Genomic DNA, 27,797 nt, shown 5'->3' on the forward strand with positions numbered 1-27,797 from the left:
AGGCAAGTTGAAGGAAGTTATATCTTCCTTACACTGTGGTAAATAACAAATAACAGATGCTGAAGTCACAATATAGAAGAGCATAAATCAGTTTGGTTAGATGAAAGGATATTTCTATGTATTATGGCAGGATGGCTCTAGCCATCATATTTTGTGATAAAACATAATCTCCCTACTGCAGAAAATGATATTCTATTTTGTGCAAAATAATATTCACTCACTTTTTTATTGATATAGTAAGGGTCCAGGTCTTCCAAAGGTTCAGATACCATTCCTGGAGGTATGTCACCATAAATAAATGGCAGTGTCTTTCCTGCCTCCAAGTCACTGTTTGGTTTTGGACCGTTTTCATCATCATCATCTGTATGTTCTTGCTTGGGCTTTTTAGCTTTTTCTTCTGCAGAACGCTTTTCAATAGCTGCGAGAGAATCTCTAGTAAAATATCGGAAGTTTTCAGGTCCTGGTGGTACCAGCAGTGCCTGTGCCATGTTTTCATCCTGCAAATTTAATTACTTTTAGCTTCTTGCATAAGAATGACCTACAAAGGAAAATGCAGATAATTTAGGAAAACTGGATTGTACAAACAAACAAACAAACAAAAAAAAAGAAGCACACTTGCACAGAAACCTTTTCCAGGCCTGAAACAGAAGCAGCATCTTTCAAGGCTGAATAGCAGTTAAAAGCAACTGCTCAGTTTTAGATATTTTATAATTTATTTTTCAGCTTTCTCCTGTTGGTCTATAAAAAGACACTGTTTCTATCCGCTAACCCTGCTTTGTGTATGTCCTTAGTATTATGGTTTATTATTTATTATTATTAGTTTAGTTTAATTATTACTATTTTTAGTTTATTAGCATTAGCTTATTAGTATTATATTCATATATTCATTATACTATGAAGTATATACTTCATATAGTGTAGTATAGTACACTACATGTATATACTATAGTATGTGTATATGTATATACATACAGAGTGCTATACTATATGAAGTATATACTTGTATATATATAGTAATATAGTATATTGTATGAAGTATATTTTATACTTCATATAATATAGTATACTATGAAGTATATACTATAAAGTATACTATGAAGTAGAAATATAAGATTTATGAACTGGTATTTTTCTAGTTAAATTTATCTTCTCATATTTTTTTCAAGTATCAGTAATCTAACTTTACAAACTTAAATAATTTAATTAAACCAAAGCGAAGTTTTTGTATGGTTACTGTTGTTTAAATTCCAGCACCTGAATTATGCGAGGAACAAACATAATTTGTTCTTACTGGTAGTTTATTGTGCTGAAAGTTAATTTTAGATACCAAAGCAGGTTAGGCTCCACTTACTGTGATTGTCTGTGAGATGTGAATCAAAACCTCAAGTCTTTTAGGTAAAATGAAAGAAGATGTGCAATCAAGGCCATGTGGGAAATTAATGTTGTCCTGATTTCTTGTGAGGCAAGGATCATAATATTATTTCAGACTAAAACTAACCGGAAATCTAAGATCGTGGTTCCCTATGAATGACTTCAGTGCCGGTGCCAGCTGATGTAGTTTCTGCTGCTTTTTCCTTCTATCTTCACCAAACTCTCTACTGTAACACAGGTTTCCTTATGCATGTGCATAAGCCATGCAGCACATCAGCTGAAAGTAACATTCTTCCAAGTCATTCTACAGTGGGACCTGTTGCTCAAACTGATGCAGCACACAGCACAATGGTGGGGTTAGAATGGATGGAGGGAGGAATGGCAGAAGGCAGATCTGGTTAAGGAGCTAAGAAGCAGTGCCACCAAGCAGGACATGATAGCCTTATTTGGTGTCTACTTTGCAAGAGTATGAGGCATATAAATAATATATAAAACTAATCTTTTTAATATATTTTAAAAATTATGAAAACTATTGTTTTTCTAGAGTTAGTGAGTTTCAGTGCCTGAAATGAATTGTTTTAATTGTGTTTTCTGTACACAAAACCATTCAACCTTCCCTACATTACCTCATGAATCCACAACACCTATGTGCTGGAGTTGCCGTGTCTGGATTTGAGATGTAATATTGTATTCATTTGCATTCATTCAGTAATCTTCTGCCTAAAGTTCCTTGCCTGTCTGGAGCAGTTTGTACAAATTGCAAACAGACACACAATCTCCCACGAAGTGCTATAGTAATGATCTTAGGAAATAATGATTTCCTTTTTGAGTGACTTCACTAGAAATGCATGTATCTGTATTGCCAGATGTCCACAAAGTGGTCAACACATGACTGGGGAAAGTAATATTGGCGGACTTGGGGTTTCACCGTATTTGTCAGACTATTATAAAACATGCTTTAAATAGTTTTCTTGACAAGGTGGAAACATTATTTGAGTCCTGCCACTATTACTGACTAGTGTGGACATCTGTACTACTGACATCTCTCCTGGCTGCTTCTATTACACAAGAAGTTTCTTCCTCTACTAAATATGCCCAATATTTATGCCAAATATCTGATTTAGATAACATTGCTTAGTAGAATACACAAATATGTATTTGATTACTGTTTCTGTACATGACATAGTTTAACAAAACAATGAAACAAAAGTAATTCTGTTCCCTGCATGGAGCCCTGAGCAAGCTCTTAGCAGTCCTTGAGCTACAAACCGTTGACAGATTCTCTCTTCTTCCTTCAGTGATTCTGTAATTGCTTATATCCTGTGACTAAACTGCCAAGACAGGAATGATACTGGCCAGAATTCAGACAAGGAAAGATTTCTGCCTAGCTAATCATTTCAGAATAGCTTTCATTAAAAAGGTATCTTTAAGGAATAGTCACAAAAATACGTGTAAGATCTGAGCAGTTTAGAAAGTTAATACAACACTGCACTGAAACCTCAGCTCTCTCAGGGCCCCTCAGTACCTGGCACTGCTCAGCAAAATGAATTTCAAGTATTTGAAATACAAGTTGGGCCTAGATCCTGTATATGTACAAGCCTATGATTCAATAGATTTGGTATAAAAAAAATGAGCTCCAGGTTATTATTAAAAACACCCTTATGTCAAATAAATCCATTTAATTGTGTCTGAACATTTCATTCCACAAATCCCTTTCTAGTTTTCCTTCAGTGCCTTCCTTTAACTACAAAGACTAAGTAAGACAAGTTACCCACAGACTTTCATAATTTTATGCATTTTTCAGTTAATTATATTATGCCCATGGATAACTTGTTAAATTTTATTTTTGAATATAATTATCTTCTCACCATTTACACAGAAAATGACTTAGAAAGTAAGTGAAATATCTCTGCTAACGATGTCAAATTAATTTTTGTGTCTCTGAAAAAGGCAAAGGAAGTGGCCTGAAGGCCATATATTTATGATGTCTTAAATCAGGCAAGTGGTAAAATTGAAAGTGTCACTGTAAGAATTAGGCGGATAGTATGATTATTTATTAAAATCACTAGGTTATCTAACAGGTTATTTGCATTTTGCATGAAACAATCCACATACGCTCTTCAAAATTTCTCAAGTGTAAAAATAGAAAATCTTGCAATGTCTTTTGGGCTGCTTTTTTCATTTAGAACACTGGCATTAGAATTATTTTCCTGCCTTTTTTTTTTTAACCTTGGAAAAGCTGACTATGAGACTTTCATTCCATTAAAATTGAAACACTAGCACACAAACATATATTGGCATAAGTGCAAGACTAGTGAATGGAATCTGTAAAATGGCTGTATATCATAATTTTCTTATTCTAATCTTTAATTCGAGAGGCTGTAATTTAGGAACAATATCTTCCTATGTGTCAAGCAGAACAGTAGCCTCTCAGATGCTAAAACATGCGTTAAAAAAATTTGCTCTAAATCACAAGCATTCATAAGACTAGTTGTCTCGCATTAGGCCAGTAAAAACATTAGTCCAAATAAAAAAGATGGGGCTCCCACTGTAGAAGAAACATAAACAACAGGGTGAGTGGCATCACTTCAGCATCAGCTAGAGATTATTTTCTGCTGCTTTAAAGGTGTAGAAGTATGCTGATGTCATCAGAAAATTACCTCAACTCTAAGTACTGCTGTCCTAACAAGTAATGGAGTACAGGGGGACTATATGCAGGCAGAGTCTAAAGGAATGAGTCATAATAACTCCCTCTCTTACTATTTGGAAAGTTGTTTTGCAAAATTCAGGCATTACTTTTCAGGAAGTGAAGATAAGTTATCTTTCAGTTATTATGTTCCAATCAAATTCCAAATTGGGTAATAATTGCATGCAATTTACCATAAAAACAAAAGACAAAGGGATAGGTAAATATTAGTTTGGTGCAAAGATTATGTAGTAAGAAATACTCTTACTGAAATTTCTCATGACATCTGTACACAGAGGATAATTTCACAGAGAAAAACCTATCCCCTTATCTGATGAAAAGCTTCAAAGTATTTTTTTTACAGTTATAGATTATCAGCTTTCCGTAATTAACATTTACCTTGTTTTTTCCTGGCATCTTTGAACTACTTTTTACCATTTTGAAGTACTGTTTTAAAAATATTTGAGTAAGAAATAGATCTCTCTCTCTCTCTCAAAACATAACAAAACAAACAAAAAAAAAACCACACACCACCACCACCACCAAAAAACAAACAAACAAAAAAAAAACACACCCAAAATGTTACTGCTGTAATTCAAAGTGCAATGCATTCATGCAATGCAATTCAGAGTTAATTCAGATATGTAAAAAGACGTCCACACAAAACTACCTGTGGATCCTAAGACAAGGAGCCCCAGGAATCCGTGAATGTTGGTTCGACAGAAGCAGGTATTTTCAAGGTAAGGAGTGACTTCCCGAAAGCCGAAAACAGCCTCCAGCATTTAGTACCTGCTCTCAACCTGCCTCTTCTTTAAATGGTAATCTACTGATTTAAACTACAATAATTTGTGTTTGTAGTTCCTAACTGACTACATGTAGGATTTGTTTTCCCTTCTTCCATTCTTCCCAACTTTTATCACCCATCTATTTTGTCATTTTCCTTAGACTATAATTTACCTGTAGCAATGACTATAATTTTTGTATGGATTTGTACAGTCAGCCTCAGTAGCCTGTAGGCATTAGTGTTTCACAACTATAAAAATAAAAATAATGAAGTCACCATCAAGTATTTATTAATAAAATTAATAGTGGTAATAAATAATGGGATACAAAAAATACTTCTTATGAGAATACAAAATCAACTAATAAAGGAATATAGCAGAAATAATATTTGTATAATAAAACCTTACTTTGAAAATTATTTACAACAGGGTAGTGGTAATTGGCTGAATGTGGATTGGTTGGTCACATTGACTGAAATCTTACTAAAGAACAGTAAATAAAGGAGATGCTAACGAATAATGTGGTCTTACAGAAGATGTGAAAGCATGTTAACTACATTTGAAGAATCCCAACCTCAAAAAAAAAGAGTGGAATTCTGGGCAGAATACAATTTATGAAGTTCAGTCTGAACAACAAAAGATTTGGCAGATGGGCAAACGCTCAAAACTGATTTGATCAGAGACTGGAAAGCAACCTCAGACCTATCTGAAAAATTCAGAAGCTGCTCTTTGGGATATCTTTGGACACTGCTCTCTCAGCAGGAGACATCATTATGGTTATTCTTATTTTCTTTGTGCCCACTGGTGTCACACACTCATCTCTTTTCTTTCTGCCTTCTGCCTCACTGCAACAGTCACTTTTGAATTCCTTTGTTCATCTATCTTGTTTCCTCCTACCTAGGACTGCAAATAGTAACTTATGATTCTTACATCCATGCCAATGTATGCCGTATCTGGTAAGCTGGAGTAAACAAAAATAAGTAGGTTTTGTAGAGAAATGAACATGGATTCCACAGATATGTACCTGTAAGTTGTAGAACCCCAAAAATAAATGTTTTGACCTATTTATTTATAAAAATGGGCCAAAACCTCCAGGAATTTTTTAAATGTAGGCCTGCCTTATATTTTCTTTAACACTATAAGTTGCGCCTGAGAAGGTGTGAAAAGAGATCACGTGCCTAAAGTATTTGAGAAGAAATCTGAAGGACAAATAACCTTATTCAACTTAAGAGGAAGAGGAGGGGTCTCTTTCTTAACCCATCAGCCTAACTGGAATACCATACTTACTTTTTTGCAAATAATTTCCAATGTTAAAAATCCTTAATTTCTAATGGAAATAACTACAGTAAACATAACACACAAATTTCTACAGGTAGACATTATTAAAGAAGTTCAATTCATTTTCCAGCTGATATTTTAGAGAAGATATAAAGCGCCATACTAAATGGGCATCATATGAAGAGAAACACAATGTCTGGCTGAGAAGAAAGCATAGTCTTACCTTTATTTTTCTAAGAAATTCCAGGTCAGAATTTAGCAACTGGATCTTCTGCTATCATGAAAACATAAAAGCTGCATTTCTAGCAGAAAATAGATTTTTTTTTTAAAAAGTTCCTCCTCAGGAGCTGAAGCTTCTTCAAGACTGAAGTTTCTTCAGGGCTCTATTATTCTTTATTCTTGTGTCCAGAGCTTCTCAAAATGAGCTGCAGTAGATGAAAATAAGTTTATATGTTGCATTATATATATACAAATTTCTTTCAACCTAAGAACAAAGATACGTGGGAAAAGCAGCATAGAACATGGACTAATGTACAAAACTTAACACAGGCCTAAAATACACTTCAAAATATCCTTTAAGTGGTGTGAATTTTTAAAATTCCATTTATTCTTTTACATGTTTAAACCAAAAGGGAAAAAAAATATATTTTGAGATTACTATATGATTTCTCGCTTATAACAATTAGTGCTTTCTTTGGTAGATACATGATAACTGTGCCCAAACTTACAGGCACAGTTCTTATCTGTTGCTCAGGAAACTGCAAAGATTATCATTACTCCCCACTGGATTTACTGTCTTTAACCAGGAATAAAAAGTACATTCAATCTAAATTTGGAGGAAAACGTGGATAGTCCTGCAAGCTATTTATCTTAGAGAGTGTTTGTATAAGTGTTGTGTGTGTGTGTGTGTGTGCGCAACAAAATTTTTCTTCCACCCCAAGAAATACAAAGGACAGTTTCATCTCCAGATTCTTCAGTCTTCAGATTGCGTCATTACAAGTGCTGACCACAGGTTAGCTGTGGTTTTCTCAGGCTTTAAAGCTTTAATAATCTGAGTATATAGTTCATTAAATTTAAACAGTCTACTTACATCTTGCAAACTTTGGTCTTCAGCCATTGAGATTGAGATGAGATGTCTTTGAGACATTTATTCTCATTTGAACTATATTTATTTTTGGCTCTTTCCTTACTTTTTTTCTGTTGTCATTATTTTGTTTCTTATTCCTAGAGAAGAAAAGAAAGAAGACATCCCTCTCCTTTAGGTCTTTGCATCTGCCAAAGCAGACCATATATTACTTTTCTCCAAATACAGTGAGAATGAGCAGCCATTGTAAAGTCTTTAGATAAAGAAAATTTGTGTAGACACAGATCTGCTCAAAGAGAACACAGAACTTGGGAAAACGGAAAGTGAAAGCTTTCTACTAGACCACTGCTTCTCTTGCAAAGACAGATCTCCAAGAACTCCTACAGAAAATATGTTCAAAATACTAATCTAGAATTTGCCTAGTACTAGTTACTATTAATCTAGAATGACATTTTCCAAAAGATGTAAGTGGTACCACAATTGTAGCTTCTGTTTGTTTAACAATATAACATAAAAGTCATTCAGAAGATTGCTCACAGCAAACTCTTTAGTGCCCTGGTCATTTTGAGTAAGGCACTGATTCAGCACATCTTGCTGTGGTGAGTCACTACTGAAGAGGCTCCACTGAAGACATCTGAAAGCTGTATCTCCACTACTACCCTCAGGGGATCTTGACTCTGAGACTGCCACCAATGATACTTATCCACCAATGCAAATTTTCTACTGAATGCAGCTTTCCCTGGAGGTACATAGCGGAATTCCCCATCCCCTTGCCTATTGGGTGCATCTAGATTCTGCCTCTGAAGTAGCATTGTGCTGAAATCTAATCTCATGGTCAGATACAGGGCAAATAACAACAACTAAAAAGGTTAAGTGCTGTTGCTTGCAGGCTTTAAAATAACATGAAGGAGATACTGTAGCTTCCAAACGAAAGAATAATCACTAATGCTAAGTATATGACACTAATTTTCAAAAGCAGGAGCTTAACTTCTAGTCAGTTGTTAAAATATTTGCTAGTGTGCAAAAAGTGGAGGCATTCATATTAAACATGAACAATTTTAATAACACTAGAAATGCAGGTAATTTCAATAAATCTTTATTTTCAATTAGAGCAAAAGGCAGTCATAGAGAACAGTTTTTCACATGTAACTCCATGGTCTAGCCTTCATCTCCCTATTTATTATATTTCACATATGTTTGTATTGGCTGTATGTCCAGTGGATGAGAAATACAGCTTTGTACCTACTGATACTCTATGTCACAGTGGTAGCATTGCTGGTAGTCACAGCAAAAATTGAAGAAATGAGGCTGGCAGAACTCTGAGCCCTTTGTCCTGAATTTCTAATAGGCCTAGGCCATGTCAGAGTAATTTCATTACAAAATATCAATTCATATATCATCTCATATAGTTGTAAGCATCTTCTGCATAAGGCAGGTATTTGTAATGCACTGAAAAAAATTACTATGCTTTCTTAATATTTTGCTTTAGCATTTTGTAGCATTTTAATCTAACGTCTTTGGATCTCAACACAAGGCTATAAACTTGCATATGCAGATCTAAATTATACATTTTTACTGTAGCTGTAGGTGGCTATAGAGAATTATTGTGGTTGATATGATGTTGACCAAAATTGTTTTTATTTGGAGCAGATTATCCTGCTTCAACATCCAAGAATGAATCACAGGTAAAATCTCAGGCATAATCAGAGGTGACTGCTGATGGACAAACTCTACATATATTCTTTCCTAGCTGTGGGACTATTTCCTGAACTCTTCTGCCTATATGGCATCAGCATTTCTTTTAAGACTGGTTGGAATATCCTTCAAATTGTGAGATATAATATTAAAAAAAAATATTTCAAACTATATGCTCATGCACTTCAGCTCCCTTTCAATGTAATGATGAGCTGGAAAAGATAGTTGCATATTGTTGTCATATTGTCCTGTGGCAAAATGTGTTGATTCCTCTGAAATGTAATTTAGAAGATAAATGGGGTTATTCAAAATTAGACACTCCTATCAAGATTATTTTAGGACAATCTGCCAATGATGGTTTCTGCTAAGTGAAATCTAGTTAGTGACAAATGCAAGACAATGAGTAAAAATCCTTGGTAACTATATGAATATTTGAAGCATTAAGTGATTAAAAAAAAAAGTTAACCCAATTTTAGATGGACAAGAAACAGTTATCCACAAAACTAATGGTCCTGATTCAGAATAATTTGTTGCCTGTTCCCCATACCCTATATCCAACTAATTCCCAATCTTTTTTGTACTAAAATTAAAATTGAAATATGCTGAGAAGTGAAGCACTTCAACATTCACCACAATCCACTGTTGCAGTTTTAAAGAATTCACAATAAAACCTCAACTAGCAATATCTAAATACATCACAATCACTTTTGCTTTCTAAAAAAAAAAAAAAAAAAAAAGCTCTGTTTGTAATAGTCTTTACTAAAATTTTCTAGAGAAACTTATGAAAGTGCATTTGCAACACAAAACATTGCTCGTGAACCTCAGAAGAAATATCAATCTAAACTTGGAAAATTAACTAAATCACTAAGAACCATGCAGTTGGAACACTTATTTTCCTAGCATTACTAAGCCCCAGAAACTAATCAATACAAAATATGAAAGAATAAAACTTGTACAGCACAAGATTAATGGATTGTATTTAGACTTTGACAATTGTCTAGGGAACTGAAAGGAAAAAAATGGAACTTCTGACTGAAAGGCATATACAGAATTCTCAGCTGAACGTGGTCGTTGCTACACAAGGACGAGAAAGCACAGAAAGGCAACATGAAAATAGAGTGCTTTATACCTGTGGTTTAAAACAGCCAATGAAAAATTGTGCATGGATTTCTTCAATTTCCATCAGTATGGAACTGCCTAATAGAACTTAATTAAGCCCTAAGTTTGGAATGTTTTCTGAATGGATTATGGAAATACAATTTTGACCTAGTCACTACATACATATAAGAACTCCAAAGCAGCAAAGCTCATGAGATACAAGTTATACCACTTCTTTAAAAGGTGTCTTTTCTTGTAATGTTGAAATTAAGTACATCGGCTCAATATTGTACTAATTAGAGGCCTATGGTTTTAAGTAATACACTCTACAGAATCATGGCCAAAGTTTTATAGAAGCTAATAGAATTCTAGCATTCTTCCTGTTATAACACAAACTAACACAATTTGATATATAGGAAATATGAGGCAGGTAACTCAAACTGGTATTAGTGAAAACCTTTCAGGAGGATTCCTTCTGAAATATTTTTGTATTGCTTTTGGTCAGAACTTGGGTCAGACCTTTTTGTACAAAGACTTTGGCCTTTAAGGAGAACCAAATTTTTAATAAACAATGTCTAATTCAAGCATAAATCATCAAAGATCTTGTTGAGCGGTTATACCGGGATCACAGAGACAATAGTACTGATACTCTTCTAAGTCTTTTTCCATACTGACACCTGTGAAATCCTTTCAGATTTACTAGTGTCCTTCACATTGTCAGTCAGGGAATCCTGCAAAGAAATATGAGGATCTTCATGATGCAGTGCCTATATAGGGAGTCAGCTGTATGTGTTATTCATATTATGTTCAACTGGTCTATACACATTCAGTAGCAACATCACGCGACAGACGTCAGCTTTGCAGAGTAGGTAGTTCAACAGTGCAGCATGTATGCATTTGATATAAGATATCTTCCAGATATCTTATTTAATATATCTGCCAGACTCACTGCATATGTACTACATAGTCAATGTACACATATTCAAAATTTGATCTTTTGATCAGGATTTATGACATCCACCAACTTGACAGATCAAGTCAGGAGTCCAGAGAAGTTGCAGGGAAAACAATTCCAAGGTGAAAAAGGGACCTGTACATACGGTAGTACTATGATTTATATTTGCCTAAGTAAAACTGCTCAGTAAGGAAAGATCAGTAACAATAAAGAATTTGTTCAGAAGACTAGACAAATAATTAATCTGAGCAGAAATAGCTTTTTCCTTAAGGCTTTTACATGCAAAAGAGCCTCATAAAAGCTTAAGTTCTTTAATTTGATTTTAACTTTTATTATTATTATTATTATTATTATTATTATTATTATAAAACACTTTCCTTGATCTGTCTTAGTTGGTAGAATAAGTGAACAGTCATTTTTTGAAGGAAGACCTTGCAAAGACTGGTAACCACTTTCAAGTTTAGTAACAATTTGAAATGACAGTTTGGGGTTGGGTTGGCTGGTGCTTTTGTGTTTTGTTTTGTTTTTAAATGTTTGTTTGTTTAGTAACAGAAAGAAATCATTTTGTATTGGATAAGGATCAAAGGAGAAACCAGGTACTTTTGTGACCTAGAATTTAACTTGGTTATTCCTTTCTGGGATCACAGTGATGGTACTCACATTATGGTTATTCAAGAGCATATGGTGCTCTTACTCTATATTTACGTTTTGAAGTTGTGCAGTCCCTGCCTGAGTTGCTCTTATCCTGCTCTTTACCTAGTTACAAGACAAGGAAAATCAAGCAATAATCAGAAATAAATAAAAAAAATCAAGCAATAATCAGAATAGCATAGCAGGGATTCTAGTTGTCCATAAGGAAAAAATGATGAAAGTAGATTAACTCAATGTAAGATATCAGCTCCAATATCTAGATCCTGTGGGAGGGCAGTCAATACTGAGATTAGAGTGCTATTGGCAATGTACTTCAGAGCTTTTAATCAGGAATGGTAGCTGTAATGAGTAACAACATCTTTCCACTAAGAGAATGCAATTTCATGTAGATGGATTTTATGGAGGTTGACATTTCATGTGATGGACTTACTGAAGCCCCAGGTCTCAGTGTGTACATCTGTTCTATAAGCAGTCTGAATGAGTGTCAATTTTATTATGGTATTTTAAAGTTTTTATGAATTCAACATTACACTGACAAAACAATATTCCCTGCAATTGGCAAAAGTATATATTACTGATTGACACGATAAGGTTAAAAAATACAGACTAGAGAGTTACATTGAGTGGCAAATGAGCTGATTACACTTTTTAAAGTTAAGTTTCTAACCTTTACCTAGAATTTTCTGATAAAAAACAGAGAAAATGAAACTTCCTGAAGCTTATTTTCAGTAGTCATTTTCAGAGGTCAACAAATAGGTCATCTTAACAAAAAAAAGTACCAAATATCAGAAACTTGTATTCGTTTCCCTTACATTTAACTTTAACTTTAAGCAGGGTTCAAGCAATTTTTTCATTTGTCACCTTATGTCACAAACAATATATGGTTAAAAGGGCCAGGATTTTCATTTTAGGGAACAAAGTCACAACTTGCTAGCCTGTTGCAGAGAACTCTCTCAGCATCTGCTGTTATCTGATCCATTAAAAGTTGTGGGACTCCAGCAATGTAATACATAGGGTATATATATACGTGTATATATGGGGCTGAGAATGTGAGCAGCAAAAGGATACTGTCAGTCACAGAGTTCTGTCTCACATCCCACCATCCTTTTTGCATCTAAAATTCTTTGTCTGCTGAGGGTGAACAGACTTATCATCATGCCTAATCTTCAAGACGTACAAGTTAACTCATATAGTGCTATCTGATGAAGAAAGAGGTGAAAATACAAAATGTGACATCAACATATTGACTTAAAAAAGCATACTTTCTGTATCTTCTCCTTTCCCTTGACACCCCCAACACCCTAATTACCTGATAATAAAGGGAAATGACCAAATTACAATGCTGACAGAATCTAGGAGGGCACAGGGGAATTGTTTAATATTCTCCAGTGAAAAAGTGGCAGTCTCTACCTCTGCTATCATCTATTATTATCTAAACAGAACTTTAAAAGATTGAGTTTAATTAGTACAGCTAAGAAAATCAGTGTGGGCTCTTAACTTCAGCTTCTTTAAAGGGAAAAAATCATGAGCTAACAACATGAGCATAATTTCTATAAATACCAAGGCCTAATAAATAACATATCTGTTTAACAGGTGCTGTGAAGCTTCAGATTACTGCACCAGCTCACATTCTAGTCTTTAACACAATCTTTCCTCTCAAAATGGAGATGTGTGAGAACAAAATTAAATGTTCATTTGTTAGAATTAAAAAGTCTTTTGAAATTGTTTTCTTGAAAAATGTTATGAATACACAAACATGGTATGTCTTTAAAACAAACATCATTATTATTATTACTTATTTATGTTGAAGTTACACAAGGAAGTCACAGACACATTGATTTGGCACCATAAAAATACAAATCATAAACTTCATTCTTTCATATCACTGCTTCAGGTATAGGCCTCACTTGCTGTTCTGAGTAACACCAGAGACCCAATCCTGCTTTTATGTGGACTGAGACAATGTTTTGTAAACAGTGAGCTCATTATTATGTTGTATGTTTTTTGGCATCTTTGTATTTCTATTTTTTTCTATTGAAAATTATTTCCAAATTAATACTATGATATTTTTGTATATGATATGATAATTTTGATGTGAATGTGTGTCTGTGGATACACTACTGAAAAAAATATATATATCAAAATAAGCTTTAATAGATATTTTTCTTTTACGTTTAATAACTGGCTGCTATAATTACTACTGATAACAATGAATAAGACAATAGATAAATGGAGATTAACATGAAGAAATATAATAATTCTTGTGCTGATCTATCCAAATTTTCCTATCAAGAAGCATATATTAAGGTAGACAGTGATGTTACAAACAAAATGTGAACAGTATCGTTGATGTGGACCTCTGGTTAATTAACAGTTTGTGAGCCCATTCTCTGTACATACAGACACACAACCTGTATTCCATGAAAAAAAAAAAAAAGGCACAGAAAAGAAATATTTCCTTTATACATCTCTTAAAAAAACTAGCCAATAAGGGAATTTCTTCAAATAACATAAATATTGAAAATGGCATTAACAAACCACATAGATTTTATTCCTGGATCATCAGAATCTGAGATGCTCAGAATCTTACGAGATCTGCTATTCCTAAGCCTGGATATCACCACATTTTTCTTCTTCTTAGGTAACAAGGTCATTTCTATAAAATGCTAGGAATTAATATAGTGCACCTTGATTATTAGAAGATCTGATTTTGCAAGTAAGACTACTGCATCAGAACATCACATTAAGAGTAAGAGGCCAGATATCAGATTTAACTAGGTTAAAATGAAAAAATCACACCATCATCACAATCAGTCAGTACAAAATGGCTTTGAATTCCCCATTCCATCTTTGGCTCTGCCTTAACAGCAAACCAGAGAGTACAATCTGATTCCGAAATGTGGAGATCATATTGATAACATTTATTATGGGTACGATTAAATGTTTTGCCAGCTTACCTGATTGAAAGAGAATGACAAATCAATGCAAAGCCCAGCATCCAAAAATAATATGATAATATATATCTCCTCCTGAAATTGTCCAGATTTCCGTCCACAAAGCTTTACTAATTAATTATAATTTCTCTATTCTCAGTGGAAAAGAAAACACAGAGACCTTTCCAGAATCCTCTCTGATTCTGCCCCCGCTTCCTGTTCTCAGTCTCACTCTATGGTACCCAACATATATCAGAAAACAGCTTATTAGGAAGAGGGGGGTGAAGGGTGGGGGAATGGAGGGAGAGAAGAAATGAAAAAAAATGCAGCACCTAACATGGCAGCTCCACCTACTGGTAAAGATAACGAATACGTACAAAGCATCAGTTTATAAAGCATCTTTATCCCTGTTTATCCTGACCTATTCTTGAAACAGCTCCTGTGCAGTAAGTTCCTCGAGGCAAGAAGCAAAATAGACCAACAAAGCCACACTGATTATTGAACAACCCTTTTAAAGACTTTTTCTTAAAAATTTATTAATTAAATTTAAAACCAGTTGTTTGTACACATTTAACAGAGCCTTTAGCTGTAAATCTGATGTTTCTTACAAAAATCCATGAAAAGAGAGGACTGTATAAGTAAGACATCACAGACACTGTTACCCTAACTGGTGTATGCTGAACTTGATGATTATCTTGATACTGCCCTATTCACTACATACTACCATTCATCTTTGGCATAATTTTACTTTTTTTATGTGTGTAAAATATGTAAAATCTCAAAGTCCTTCCCTTACATGGGATTCCTGGGAGTGTGCAGATTTATATTTTCTTTTCTAGGACTCCTCTGGCCATCCTGGAAAGAACTATTAGGGCAGTGGCTCCAACATCTCCTGGTCCATGGGCAACAGTGTTGAGTGAATATTGTGCTTCAGGCAACATTGTCCTTTGTCCTGTATGTCAATTTGAAGAATATTGTGTCTGTGGAAAGCAAGATGCAGAAACACTAAGCAGCATCAGGAAGTGTGTGCAATATATTGACTAACAGCCTTGGGTTAGAAATCACTACTGTTCCTAACTAATTTAATATCAAGCTACCAGCTTTGTTCAGTCATGTGGGATTTACCGAACAAATGCTATTCCACAAAACAAGGAAAAAGAGCATAAGAGACAATTATTACTTTGCTGTCTGGTAGCCCCTGTATTTTCTTCAGCTATGGATAGAGGTGGCTCAGTTCTCTGTCCCAGTAGTCATATACATGTTTGGAAAAGGGTGACTCCAGGGCAGCCAGCATGATGGCTGCTACAGAAGCCCAACTGCACGAAGCAGCAGTTCCAGTAAAAACTGCCTGCAACTGTTGGCCTTTATCTGTAATATTATCAATATATTCCTATGTCAATTAGCATATTTAAGCCACAGTCTTTAAGCATTTGTGTCAATTTGTGAATAGACCTGTCAATTACCATTAAACTTTGTGTGTACTTGACATATAAATTCCTAATTCCTGAATGGCTTACAAAAGCCAACAGAAATACATGTTCAGAGAGTAATCCCAAAACAGAGAAAGAATACTTTCTGTATAATAAGTGAAAGAAATGTGCCTCTAGTTTGCAAATGCAGTTGCACTACTTTCCTGGTCTGTTTTTGTAAAACTGAGGCACAAGGGACCACTCCTGATCACACCACTCAGGCAAATCCTGTCTGTTTCAAATATTCTGTGAGGGTCTGAACATATACCACAGTTTTATTAAAAAAAAAAAAAAAAAAAGTTCTTCCTTTAATATTTACATTTTTAAATTTTTAGAAATTATGAAGGATTTTTTTTTTTAACAACAACTAAAAGTCCATTATCTCTAAAATTCGGGTTTTGCTCTCATAGAATTATGCTATTTTAGCAAACCCATGAATGTTCAGAAGTTGGTGTCTTGATTTTAAACTTGTTAGGAATATTGCTTTCTGACAGTATTGTGTTTTCAAAGGCAAACCAGTCCTTCAATGGGACTTTACTTTCCTTATATGCTGCATTTCTTGTATTTACTATTTTCAATTGAAAAATAAAAACAAAAATTAGTGGTCTTTACATGTCTTTAGAAAGTCATCTATGATCTGCATCATAGTCCAGATGCAATCATCTGGTAACATCATAGTTAAGAGCGGATTATACATATTGAATCTTTTTCTCCTGGAAAAATTAAGAAATTTTAACATACATAATAAACTATTTAAACCTTATTAAAGTAGGAAATATTCTTTAATTCTGGCAGCAGCCGAAAAAGATGTATTAAAAGTAGTTTTGATCCTGGTCTGGTTCAGATATTTGATTTCTCTGGTAAGTTTAATAACAGCGTACCCTTAGAATAACTAATATTGCTGTGCTAGTTTTCCAAAAGATGGTTAGACTAACATTGTATTACCAAAGAACCCACAGTCCTGTTTTTTTTGTTGTTGTTGTTGTTGTTGGTTTTTTTTTTGTGGTAGTGCCCTTATATTGATAGCAATCTCCTGTGATGATTATGTATATGTATTCTTCTATGACTATGTATAATGTATTCTTCTGTACCAAGATGACCTTCTCTTAGGTGTAAATCTGCTCTTAGAGACATGCTGTGTCACTGCCTTAAAAAAAATTCAATGATCAATCGTCATCACTAAAATAAAATCCAAAAAAGAAAAGATTTGTTTGTAGAAATGATGAGGCCAGACAGAGTCATGATAAGTATTCTTTTGTGAATATGACTTGTATATGGCTCATATTCTTATTGATCCAATGTAGTGGACTGCTTGCATATTGCCTGATTCAAATTCATTGAAACTGATCAGTCTTTGACTTACTGAAACAGAATTTAACTCATGTTCTTAAGAATTCCTTAACACTTTTTTTGATTAGTGGAACAGTGGAACAACAGGGCAGAAATAAATAACTATGACATATGCATAAATATACATTTATAGTATAAGTACATCAAACTATCTATTTGGAGCACCACCACGAACAAGAACAAACAAACAAACAAAAAAGAAATAAAATAAAACACTTGAATTTTTAAACATGAAAATTTCATTTTAAAAAATGCTCTTCCACTGCAAACCTATATAAATGCATACATGCCACGCTTACTACATATATCAAATGTATGCATACTATGCATACCAAATTTTCTTCTTCTCCTTTCCTTTCCCTCACTAGATTCCACTCAACAGCAGAACAGTCTAAACTAGACTGCCAGATCTGAAAATGAAAAATGGTCATTTGAAAGACAACAACAAATAGACTACTTTGACAAAACTAATTTATAACAGTGCCAGCCTGGCACTTGTTTCAGTTTAAATTATTAGTACAGTGTTAATGAATCATCATTGAAAGTTCATTTCAGAAATTACATTTAAAAATATAACTTGAAAAGCCATGACATTTTAAATAATTCGTTTGTTTGGGAATCCTGCCCCAGGTGCAGTTATACTCTCAGTAATGAGTGAATAAATTCAAAGCTCTTCAGTCACTTTTAACTAAACAGCTGAAACAGAAATGTTGAAATATCTTAGCTGCAAAGAGAAAAATAACTTTGAAGTATTAAACATGAATCAATATAGCCCCTGTGACCCGTCATGAGATCTCATATAAGGCCAAGCACTGTATATAGATCACATGTAACTTCTCAGCAATGCAGTCATCGTTGTTTTAACATTAAATATTTTGTCTTATTAATACTATTATTTTTGGACAATAGTTTTCATTTGTAATTCTCAGGCACCTTTATGAACACTATACATCACACTACTCATAATTTGTCAAATTAAAATGTAGTAAAAGACACAATGTATATGCTTTATCTATTCCTCTGACTACTTACCTGTGTTTGAAAGTGAACTAAATTGCAGTATATGGCCAACTGTGATCAATCTGAATTTAAGTTAAACACTGGCTAATTGCATAAATGTATTTTTCTACCTTCAGTTTCTTTTTTCTTCCTTTTTTTCCCCTCTGGAGTGGAGAATCAAAGAGACTGATTTTAATGAATTTTGTATCAGATTTACTAATGCGTATTTCCATGCCATGGAACTGATAGTAGCGTTAAAGCCAATAATCTGAACTTTTATTTGAGAATCTATGTATTTATTTGACTCCTGCTGAGGGTGGTAAGTAAAATTTAGGGAAGGTAATACACTTAACTGCAGTTGAAGAAGCTGGTCTAATATTTAAGGATGATAGTGATAGACTTACAAAGGAGTTTCTACTATTTCTTTTTATTCAAGACCATGTAGATTGCATATTTGGAATTTCAAAACTGGGAAAGAAAATACAAAATGTGGCGATCCAGTTGAATACTATAAAACAGACCTGCAGATCTTGGGGTAAAGAAGAGGCTGAGGATATACCTCAACATTATATCCTCTCTGTATCACCAGTAATAACATTTCATAGTGGCTGTATCACTTATACATATGGAATCATAGAATGGTTTGTGTTGGAAGGGACTTTGAAGATCATCTAGTTCCTTAACTCTCATGCCATGAAAGGACTTCACAGTAACATAAGCCTTCAACTAGTCGAATATTTTAACAGGCCACAGAGCGTACTACTTGAAAAATTATTTGCTTTAAGATATTCGTAATAATGTCATAGTAAAGGTATGTGATCAACAATCTGCACTATTAATGGTTATAGCTTTTAATAATAATACAAAATTATATCAACATTAATGTTACTATATAATAGTTAGAGCCCTCCTGTTCCTGTAGAAAAAAATAATACAAGGCCATACCCGAATGGCCTCAACCAATGCAGTCCCAATAATTCTCTTGTTTTTGTAAAAAAAAAAAAAAAAGTCTCAAAGAATAAACTTAACCTAGAATAACCACCACAACCACCTTCCAGAAGTGCCTAAGTGCTTCCAAAATACTGACCTCTTGTTATATCTTTTCCTGTCATTCAGATGAACTATGATCATAATAACAAAATTATTGTTAGGTGAACACACTGTACACAACAATCACAACTATATTATCTGATGTCTACCTTGGCAAAGCACAGGAGAGTCACAGAAGGTAATAAATTCATAAATAAAAATAAAATAAAAACTTTTTTTGATTTATATATAATATACCTGTAGGACTTACAGATATACAGGCCATCAGCTCAGAAAGATTCTGAAAAACACCTGCTATTTATGTGAGTAATAAGAAAGAGAACAGGGAGAGGGTGCTGACTCGGATAATCAGGTTTCAATATTTAATGCTTGCAAGCTTCTTGTATAACTTCCAGAAAATAAAGTATGTTTGTATCTCACTTCCTCACCTATGGAATGGGGTTAATAATTCCTGGCTTTAGATGAGCCTATAGGATAAATTAATTTTGTTAGCCTGCCATGATATAGAGAACAAGACTGAAGAAGTATTTTAATATTCTGTGTATTGTCCAAAGAGACTAGCCAGGCCTGGGAAATTATTATTTTAGGCACTATATGTTCACAGGATAGACCATGTTCATATGAATTTCATATATATGAAATACATATGAAATACATATATATGAAATACATATGACAAGAAAAATAATAATAGTTTAAAAAAAAAGACAAAAAGCAAGCAAATTATTTCAAAGTGAACAAATACAACATCAGATAGACAGATTTTAAGAGATGGACAAATGAATTAAATGATACCTCAGCAACAAGTGCAGTAGTGCTCTCAGAGCTAGTAACAAAATCTAATAATGCTCTCCCAGGACACCTATAAACAGAGAGATTGCATTCATCTGTTTTCATTCCATTTATTGCTACTGAGTCATGTGGTTTAATTGGTCAGATGAAAGGTAATCATCACTTGGAGAGAGGGGAGGTTATGTTAAGTAAACCTCAAGTTATGATTTATTTATTTGCTAGTCTTTTAAAGCTGGAATGCCTAGAAGAATTATTCTGTTTAATAACATATGCTTGCCAAGTTGATTTTGCATTAGAAAGATTCTCTGCATCTTACAGTAAGCCTAGTAGTTATCTGTACTGAAAATAGTACCTTTATAATTAAACCATGAAAACATACTACACTGAGAAAGATGATAAAAAATTGCCAACAATTGACTCTAATATGTTAAAGAAAAATAAGTTTACCTTGATCTGTGTTCAGCCAAGAATGATAAAGATCAAACTGGTACACTGAATTGTGAAGTAAACACAAGTTAATGCCCTGATGGTTATGACTATAGGCATACTAATGTCTTGAAGCAAAGATGTAATTGATACATACTTTTGAATACTGCTGTACACACTCTTTTTCAAATCTGTCTTCACAACTGGTCATTAAACGTGACTTGAATGTTTGCCCCAGGCAGACTAGAAGTGACTGGCTTTACATTTTGAAAATATTACGAATCTAATTTAAAATATTCCATTTTTCAAACATAATTGTCAAGACTAAATAGATTTCATTACAAAGAAAATATTCAGAAATCTTTTAAATTTCAAAGTTAGTCTTAATTTCTTCTTAGGTGGAGGTAAAATGGCACCCTGCACTGATATACCTCAGATGCAATTATTTTATATATGAAAGAAATGTAACAAAATTAAATACCACTGTTATTTAGTAATCACCAGGGTAATTTCTGTTAAAGTAACTCTGGAACGGTTTAAAAAAAGCTGCTTCATACTTAGAATCATCCTAAATTTCAGGTTCACTTGAATGAGTCATTTGCAACAGTGATTCTCAAACTTTAAAGTCAGGAATGATAGACTTTATGATTTAATCAGAACTAAATAACAAAGGCAAATAACTTTTGATCGAGATTAATTTATGTCTTTTGAGAAGATGACACATCAAGAAACCATGAACCTGCTCACTCTGCAGACCTGTCTTCTGCCCTAGCAGCTTACGAAATAGGCCTAGAGTTTCAGAGTTTAAGAGATGTATGAATAAAAATTACAAAAAAGAAAAGTAAGTGTTCTAAATAAGTGAAATAGCTATTTGAGGCATCTAAAGAACAGGCATAGATAAGTGTCTGTTGGCCAGAACAGCTACTGGCATTGGTCCGTAGCCTTAATATCCTATGTGCTGTGGAAACTGGAGTTTGACCTTTTGCTCCATCTCTTCTGGGTAAATGTTTTTGCATGATTTAATAGATTTTTTATTATTATTATTTTTTAATCCAGATGACTGTTAGCCGTGCTCTGAGAGGCAAAGAGAGATTTCTGGTAGAAATTAGCTCTATCAGCACGGTTGAATAAGCAGAAAGATTCTTCTAGCTATCCTAGTTTTAAGACACTTAAATAAAAATGTCAGAAAACGAGACTTTTTCAATAGATATTTAATTCCTATATAATTACTACTAATATGATAAATTAAACCGTTAGTAAACCATGCTTGTATGTGTTGTTGGAGAGTGTTCATAGATTTATAATCAGTTCTGAGAGTTACTGTAATTTGTTGATTCTCACAGTGCTTTTCTGAATTTTTCATAGAAAAACTGTTTATTTTCTCACACACTTGTAACTAGGCAAGTTTATGCCACTGACAACTGCAGTTGTTACACACAAATGTAAGCTTTAAAAATTTCTGTGAATTTCAGAAATTACTTTTTTATTGTCTTTGATGTAGTCATATTTTATTGTGGTATATGTGAGATATTTTTATATCTCATTTTTATTGTGCTCTTCACAGACAATACAGAAAAGCAAAACCAGCTTTGTCGATGAGCTTTACCATTAAGATGCAATTGTGATATATCTACAGATTTAAAAAAGTGAGAGAGGGATAGCCTGTAGAAGGATAATAATTGCATATTAATAATAATAATGAATAAAAGTTTCAATGAGTCTCCTAGAGAGAAAGTAGTGTTTATAATTCTTCTGAAATGCATGTTTCTCATGTTTCTTCCCAGAAATCCTTTTACTAAATGGTTATTCTACAGCTATTATTCTATAATTCTAAGAATTATATAAGTAATAAAGATTCATACAATCTCCAAACATCTCTCCTTTATATAATTAAAAAAAATAATAATTTATATTTTAATAGCTCAAATTATCTTTTTTTTTTTGAAATCATAAAAACTCTTGTCTGGTTTATGACATTTGATGAATATTTTAAATTAATACTTGAAAGTAGGCTTTAGAACATCAACTTGACCAATTTAGGCCTACAGTAGGCCTATATTTATTCATGGTGCATTTCCATATTTATAGAAAGTTGTGAAAGTATATTCAAAAGTATTTAACATTGCTTACTTTTGGGACTCTGGACATTCCGATGTGCTGTCCTCCTTGAATGCAAAGCTGCAGTTCAGCACCACGGACAGCACTCATGCCTCCACTCATTTAAATGCAACTATAAAAGTAAAAACTATCAGTACTTTTCAGTGAAATCCTAGATTTTTTTTAAGCTATATTATTTTTATATGAAATAGTTCTTTAAAGCAAATTGCTTTAACACAAGGTCAAAAGAGAGTGTATTTTTTGTGACAAACTCCCAGTCCATTCTCACACAATAGATGTTTTGACATATTATTATCTTTACATGATCTATTTTAGTACTTTGGATTCTGTGATGGCCCGTAATCCTGTTGTAGAGATTAAACAAGCATAGGAATAGATCTCTTTCCTGAAGAACTGACACTTCAAGGGTTTTTGATGACTCCAAGGGTTTTTTGATGAATGGCCTATGCTTATACAAGTTGCTACTGAAAGGGATGGTCTCTCCAGCAACATCCCTTTGTCGATTTTAACAACTTTTGTGATAAGAATGGAAACCATGGAATTTTTAATTAGACTCCGTGATATAACTTATGTAACTCTTCTTGGAGTCTTTTCTCCCCCCAGATTTCATGTTTTGATGAGAAAAAATTTTCCTCCAAAGCTGAGAACCGTTGAGCCAGCTCTGCATGCTGGTAGCCATTTGATGTGATAGAGCAGGTGAAAATGATAGAAAACTTTGAAGGCAATATTGAGAAAATAGGATAATACAATAATTTTATATTGTAGACAATTTGACAGTTTGTTTATTTGTATTGCTACAAGAGTAGATACATTCATCTATATAGCATCCCATCATAAAGCATCCTTTAGTAATAGCATATCCAACATTGCTGTCATGGGGAACATGGCTAGAAACAACTGGGGTGGGGCAGACAACTTACACACTAGATTTTTGTAACTGATAGTATCCAGAGTACTACAGAATTTCAGGATGCTATGAAATAGAGAAGAGAGCCTTACACCAAAATTGATAAGACAGATTGCCATAAAAACTCTTTATTGAGCAATAATGTATTATTCCTGGCCAAATACAAGCACCCATTCATTTTGTACTACGTAACAAATTTTATTCTCTGGCTTTCAATAAAGATATAAATGTAATTTCTATTTTGAAGAATCAATAAACAAAGAGAAGTAAAAAGCAGGAAGTCTCATTTGCTATTACTTTGCAGAGGTTCTGATTGAAGAATGACTTTTTATTATGCATTAATACAAAGTAAAATAAAGATACTTGGCAGAATCTTGAGTTCTCTGGAACTAGTTGTATACAGATGTATCCAAATACATACTCCAGTAACATTAAAAAAAAAAAAAAAAAGCCCAGTCTAAATCTCAAACTATTTCTAAAAATTATGCAAGCATTCATTAGTTCTAACCTAGTTACTTTATTTTACAGCTGTATAATCAAGGGCTAATATGTGCTTTAAAACTAAAATATACTTGTTTTGATAGGGTGTTAAAAATCCAGCTGAGCTCATTTCCTTGCCAGTAGGTGGAGCCAGCACGTAACATGCTGCCTCATTTTTTCCTCCCCCTCGTCTCCCCCTCCCCTTTTTTTTCCCCACAACCAATTTTCTGATCGATGCTAGGATTCATAGAGTGAATCTCAGAACAGGAAGCAAGAGAAAAGACTACAGAATACTGCAGAGACTCCTTTGTTGTTTTGATGGGGAGGTCCTTTCTTCATTTCTTTCCTTTTTCATTTCAGTGAAATTAAGAGTTTACAAGCTTCTTTGCAAAGAAACCTGAACCTGCAGTATAAGGAACCTTATCATCTACAAGTGTATGGATATTTCTTACGCCATGATTTTTAATTCTCTTTTTATCAGGTAAGAAAACATGATATTTGATTAAAATGCCTAGGCAATAAGTTCCAGTCATTTTGCACCAAGAGTCTTCTCTTGTGGTGCCACACCTAGTTTTCGATTAATATTAATCCAGCAAGAGGAGAGGCAAAAATAGCCATCTTTTCAACTGCCTGTATTTTTTCATAGTATTTAATTAGGTCTTAGCACACCAAAAAAAAAAAAAAAATGTTCTTTGGAGTTCTCTGGTCCTACATTTTATTAAGATTGTGTATTTGTAATTACATTTACTTCTGAATTTTTATTTTTCATCCTAACTGTAGTAATTTGTTGTTGTTGTTTTGATGTGATTACCTACAAGTGTTTTCATTTTCTACTGGAGGTTATATTCATGCTGTATCCAGGATACAAATTGGAGTGGTATTCTAAAGCATATTAATATAGCCCTGGGATTGCCCAGTTTTAAAATTACCCTCCCTGTTTTAATGCAGAAATTTACCGTTGTTTCTTTATACCATCTTCAGGCAGAGGCTTTCTTTACTTCCTAAATTCAACATTTTGATTTTGTGAGGTATAGGCGATTTATAGGATTCTCCCCTCCCTCGTCTCCTAAAACAGCCTCTCCCGGATGGAAGACAGAATGGAGGATTTGTCTGTAACTAAACATGGTTTTGCACTGCTGCAGATATCATATGAGACATATATGTGTTTTGTGAAATGCTTTCTATGTAGGTTTCTATGAATTGTTACTGCAAAAACTTCATTCCATATTGCATGAGAAATATTTTTCTTCCATTATTTTTTAGATGCATAATACACACTGGGAGAGACAGCAGAGTGACTCAGGAGGTGGGAAGCTTATGCAGTACCCCCTTACTTTTCTTTCAAGCCTTGTGTGTTTTTTTCTTTTTTTCTTAAATTCACTTATTTACAGCAATAACTTATTTATTCAGAAAAAAAAAAACAATACAGAAATGCATTGATCTACGTAGTCACAGATCAAAAAAAGGGCTTGGTAGACCACATGAGAAAAAAAAATGTGTGATTAAATAAATTGTATTTTGCTTTCTATTATTTGGAGGTAAGTAGGAAATTTTCACTTATCTGTGTAAAGATACATGTATTTTAGTGATTGGTGAAGCAGCAGAAATTTGCCTGTTGGGATCTTAATGTTAGATGCTGCCTTGGCTTTAGATGATCCTTTAGATATACGTGGGATATTAAAAGGTTCACAAATTCTTCCAATCTATGCATGTTGCCTGCTTAGTTACATTTTTGTGAGCAATGTTTACATTATGTATAGATGGCTATGGCTCAGCCATTGTATTGGCTGTAGATATCTTCGTTAGATGGTAAATAATCATCCATTCCTGAAAAGGTCTGGAGAAAAGATGAATAATCACACCCAAATGATCTGCAATTTCCTCCAGTAACAAATACATTAAATAAATAATGCTCTCTTATGTCTATAGGCCCCAATTCAACAACAAACAGGAATGTCAATGGGATGACTCACATTCTTAATATTAGGCAAGTGGATAAGTACCTGCATCTGTTCGGTTGATATATATATTTTTTTAATTATACCTGTGTTCAGGGATTGAACAACTTTCTTTATGACAGAAATTTTGCAGAGTTCATAAATTCAGTTAGTAGGCCAAACTAGCGTATAGCTTCAAAGGTAAGCTATAGATTTACATATAAAATTAAAAATACAGTGAGCTGTTACAAGCCTTGGAGGAAAATATTAAAGCTGAATTCTTACAGATTATGAGTACGGTAACTATGAACGTAAGTCTTTAGCAAACACAAACACAGACATGGCCATATCATAGCAAAGCACAATCCAGTTACCTTTCAGTAGTGATGGCTCAAGTCAGGTGTTTCAAATGAGGAGTACAAGAGAAAGTTGACCCTGAGAAAAAGTTGGCCTTCTCTACCCTCTGTAAGGAATTTAAATAACAAGACAGCTTAAAGTTGTTTCTTCTTTTTTTTCATTCAAATTCCTGTAATCATGCTGTTCTCTGCACCTTGTAACAGCAGATCTCCCCAGCCCAGCAGACCCACACTGCAACCACAGCAAGAGCCCAGCAGCAGCAACGCTGCCAGTTCTGCTTGCTCAATTCTTTCATTACAGGCCTTGATTAGTGGATCTGACAGGTCGCTACCTGCTGCTCTGCTCCACCCTTGAGGAGCCCCTCAGCTCCCCTCCTAAAGGGACAGAGAGGACATGGAATCCAGTATAGCTTGAATCGTGCTAGACACCGATGATTGCAACCATAACACCTTCTTATGCATGCATCTCTCAGCTGAAGCCTGAAAATCACTAGCAAGCTTTTTTATTGTGTTACCTCCATTGTTTTAAGGCCAGGCACACGCTTGCACAACTTCTCCAGAGGACTCTGCCTCCTTCCCAGTAATTGCAGCGGCAGACCCTGGTCCTGTGTTCCCCTGGCGTGGGGGCAGCCTTCTGTCCACCAGAGCCCACCCATCCCACTCCCTCTGCCCTCAGCCCCAGCTTGCTGAGAAGGCATCAGGGAGCCTGCAGGCCTCCTTTCTAGAGGCTTCCTGAAGCCACTCGAACGAATCTGTTTCTTGTACCTCCTCTCCTCTCCTCTCACTGACACCTTCCAGCCTGAGAAATGCTGGCTTAAAAAACATTTCTGTCAACGGTCGCCTTAATCTCCTGCTCTTCTGTTGTTTGTCTTGCGAAGACAATAATGTACCCGGTTTCAAAAAGGTGTAAATGTAGGGGAGGCAAGTGGTGCTGAGAATCACTAAATACCATTAAGATAATAATCATAACAAAACCTAAGGAAGAAATTAATAATTCTGTAATCAGTGCACTTTTGGGAAGATATGCATTAAAGGTTTGGGACCAAAATACTGGAAGAGGATGATTTAAAAAAACGTTATATAACTATATTCATATTACTCAGTTCAAATTCCTATTGTTTCCCAGCTCGCAACTTTATCTCTTTTATTTCTGCTCCTGAACCTATTATTGTTCCTTTTTCTCCTCTCCTATTTAAGTTAAGCTGCTTTCTCTTCCTGCTCTTTACTGGTGTGGTCCCAGCAGAAGGGCTTTGCTTCTGCTCTTAGTTTCAGCATTTGGTGTCTCAGCAGCTATGAGATTACCAATTGCACTGAAGGGGCTGCTAATGCTAGGCAGAAACACAGTCAACACACAGAAGCTCTATAAATATTTATTTCAAG

The 27,797-nt window shown here is 34.2% G+C and overlaps 2 protein-coding genes and 1 long non-coding RNA gene across 4 annotated transcripts in view; 1 reads left to right on the forward strand and 2 right to left on the reverse strand.

Moving 5' to 3' along the window:
• The window catches only part of LOC310901353 (sodium channel protein type 2 subunit alpha-like), a 72,277-nt gene extending 57,032 nt beyond the window's left edge, over positions 1–15,245 (reverse strand). For both annotated transcript variants that reach the window (XM_083840717.1, XM_083840718.1), the window contains exons 1-4: positions 14,558–15,245; positions 7,208–7,341; positions 6,341–6,542; positions 222–538 (exon numbers count right to left, since the gene is read on the reverse strand). In XM_083840717.1, the coding sequence (XP_083696843.1) occupies positions 222–488 (267 nt within the window). In that variant the 5' untranslated portion in view covers positions 489–538; positions 6,341–6,542; positions 7,208–7,341; positions 14,558–15,245. The remainder of the gene's footprint in view (positions 1–221; positions 539–6,340; positions 6,543–7,207; positions 7,342–14,557) is intronic.
• A 134-nt stretch (positions 15,246–15,379) lies between these two features.
• LOC310901400 lies at positions 15,380–27,600 on the reverse strand. Its single transcript, XR_014585766.1, has 3 exons — positions 26,436–27,600; positions 22,750–22,849; positions 15,380–15,513 (listed from the first exon to the last, which is right to left on the reverse strand). It is a non-coding gene; the product is annotated as an uncharacterized lncRNA (long non-coding RNA).
• The window catches only part of LOC310901350 (sodium channel protein type 2 subunit alpha), a 79,246-nt gene continuing 74,622 nt past the window's right edge, over positions 23,174–27,797 (forward strand). Inside the window, exon 1 of the mRNA XM_083840704.1 lies at positions 23,174–24,605. The gene's annotated coding sequence lies outside the window, so the exon portion shown is untranslated. The remainder of the gene's footprint in view (positions 24,606–27,797) is intronic.

Source organism: Anser anser, assembly GCF_964211835.1.
Source record: "Anser anser genome assembly, chromosome: 6".
NCBI lineage: Eukaryota > Metazoa > Chordata > Aves > Anseriformes > Anatidae > Anser > Anser anser.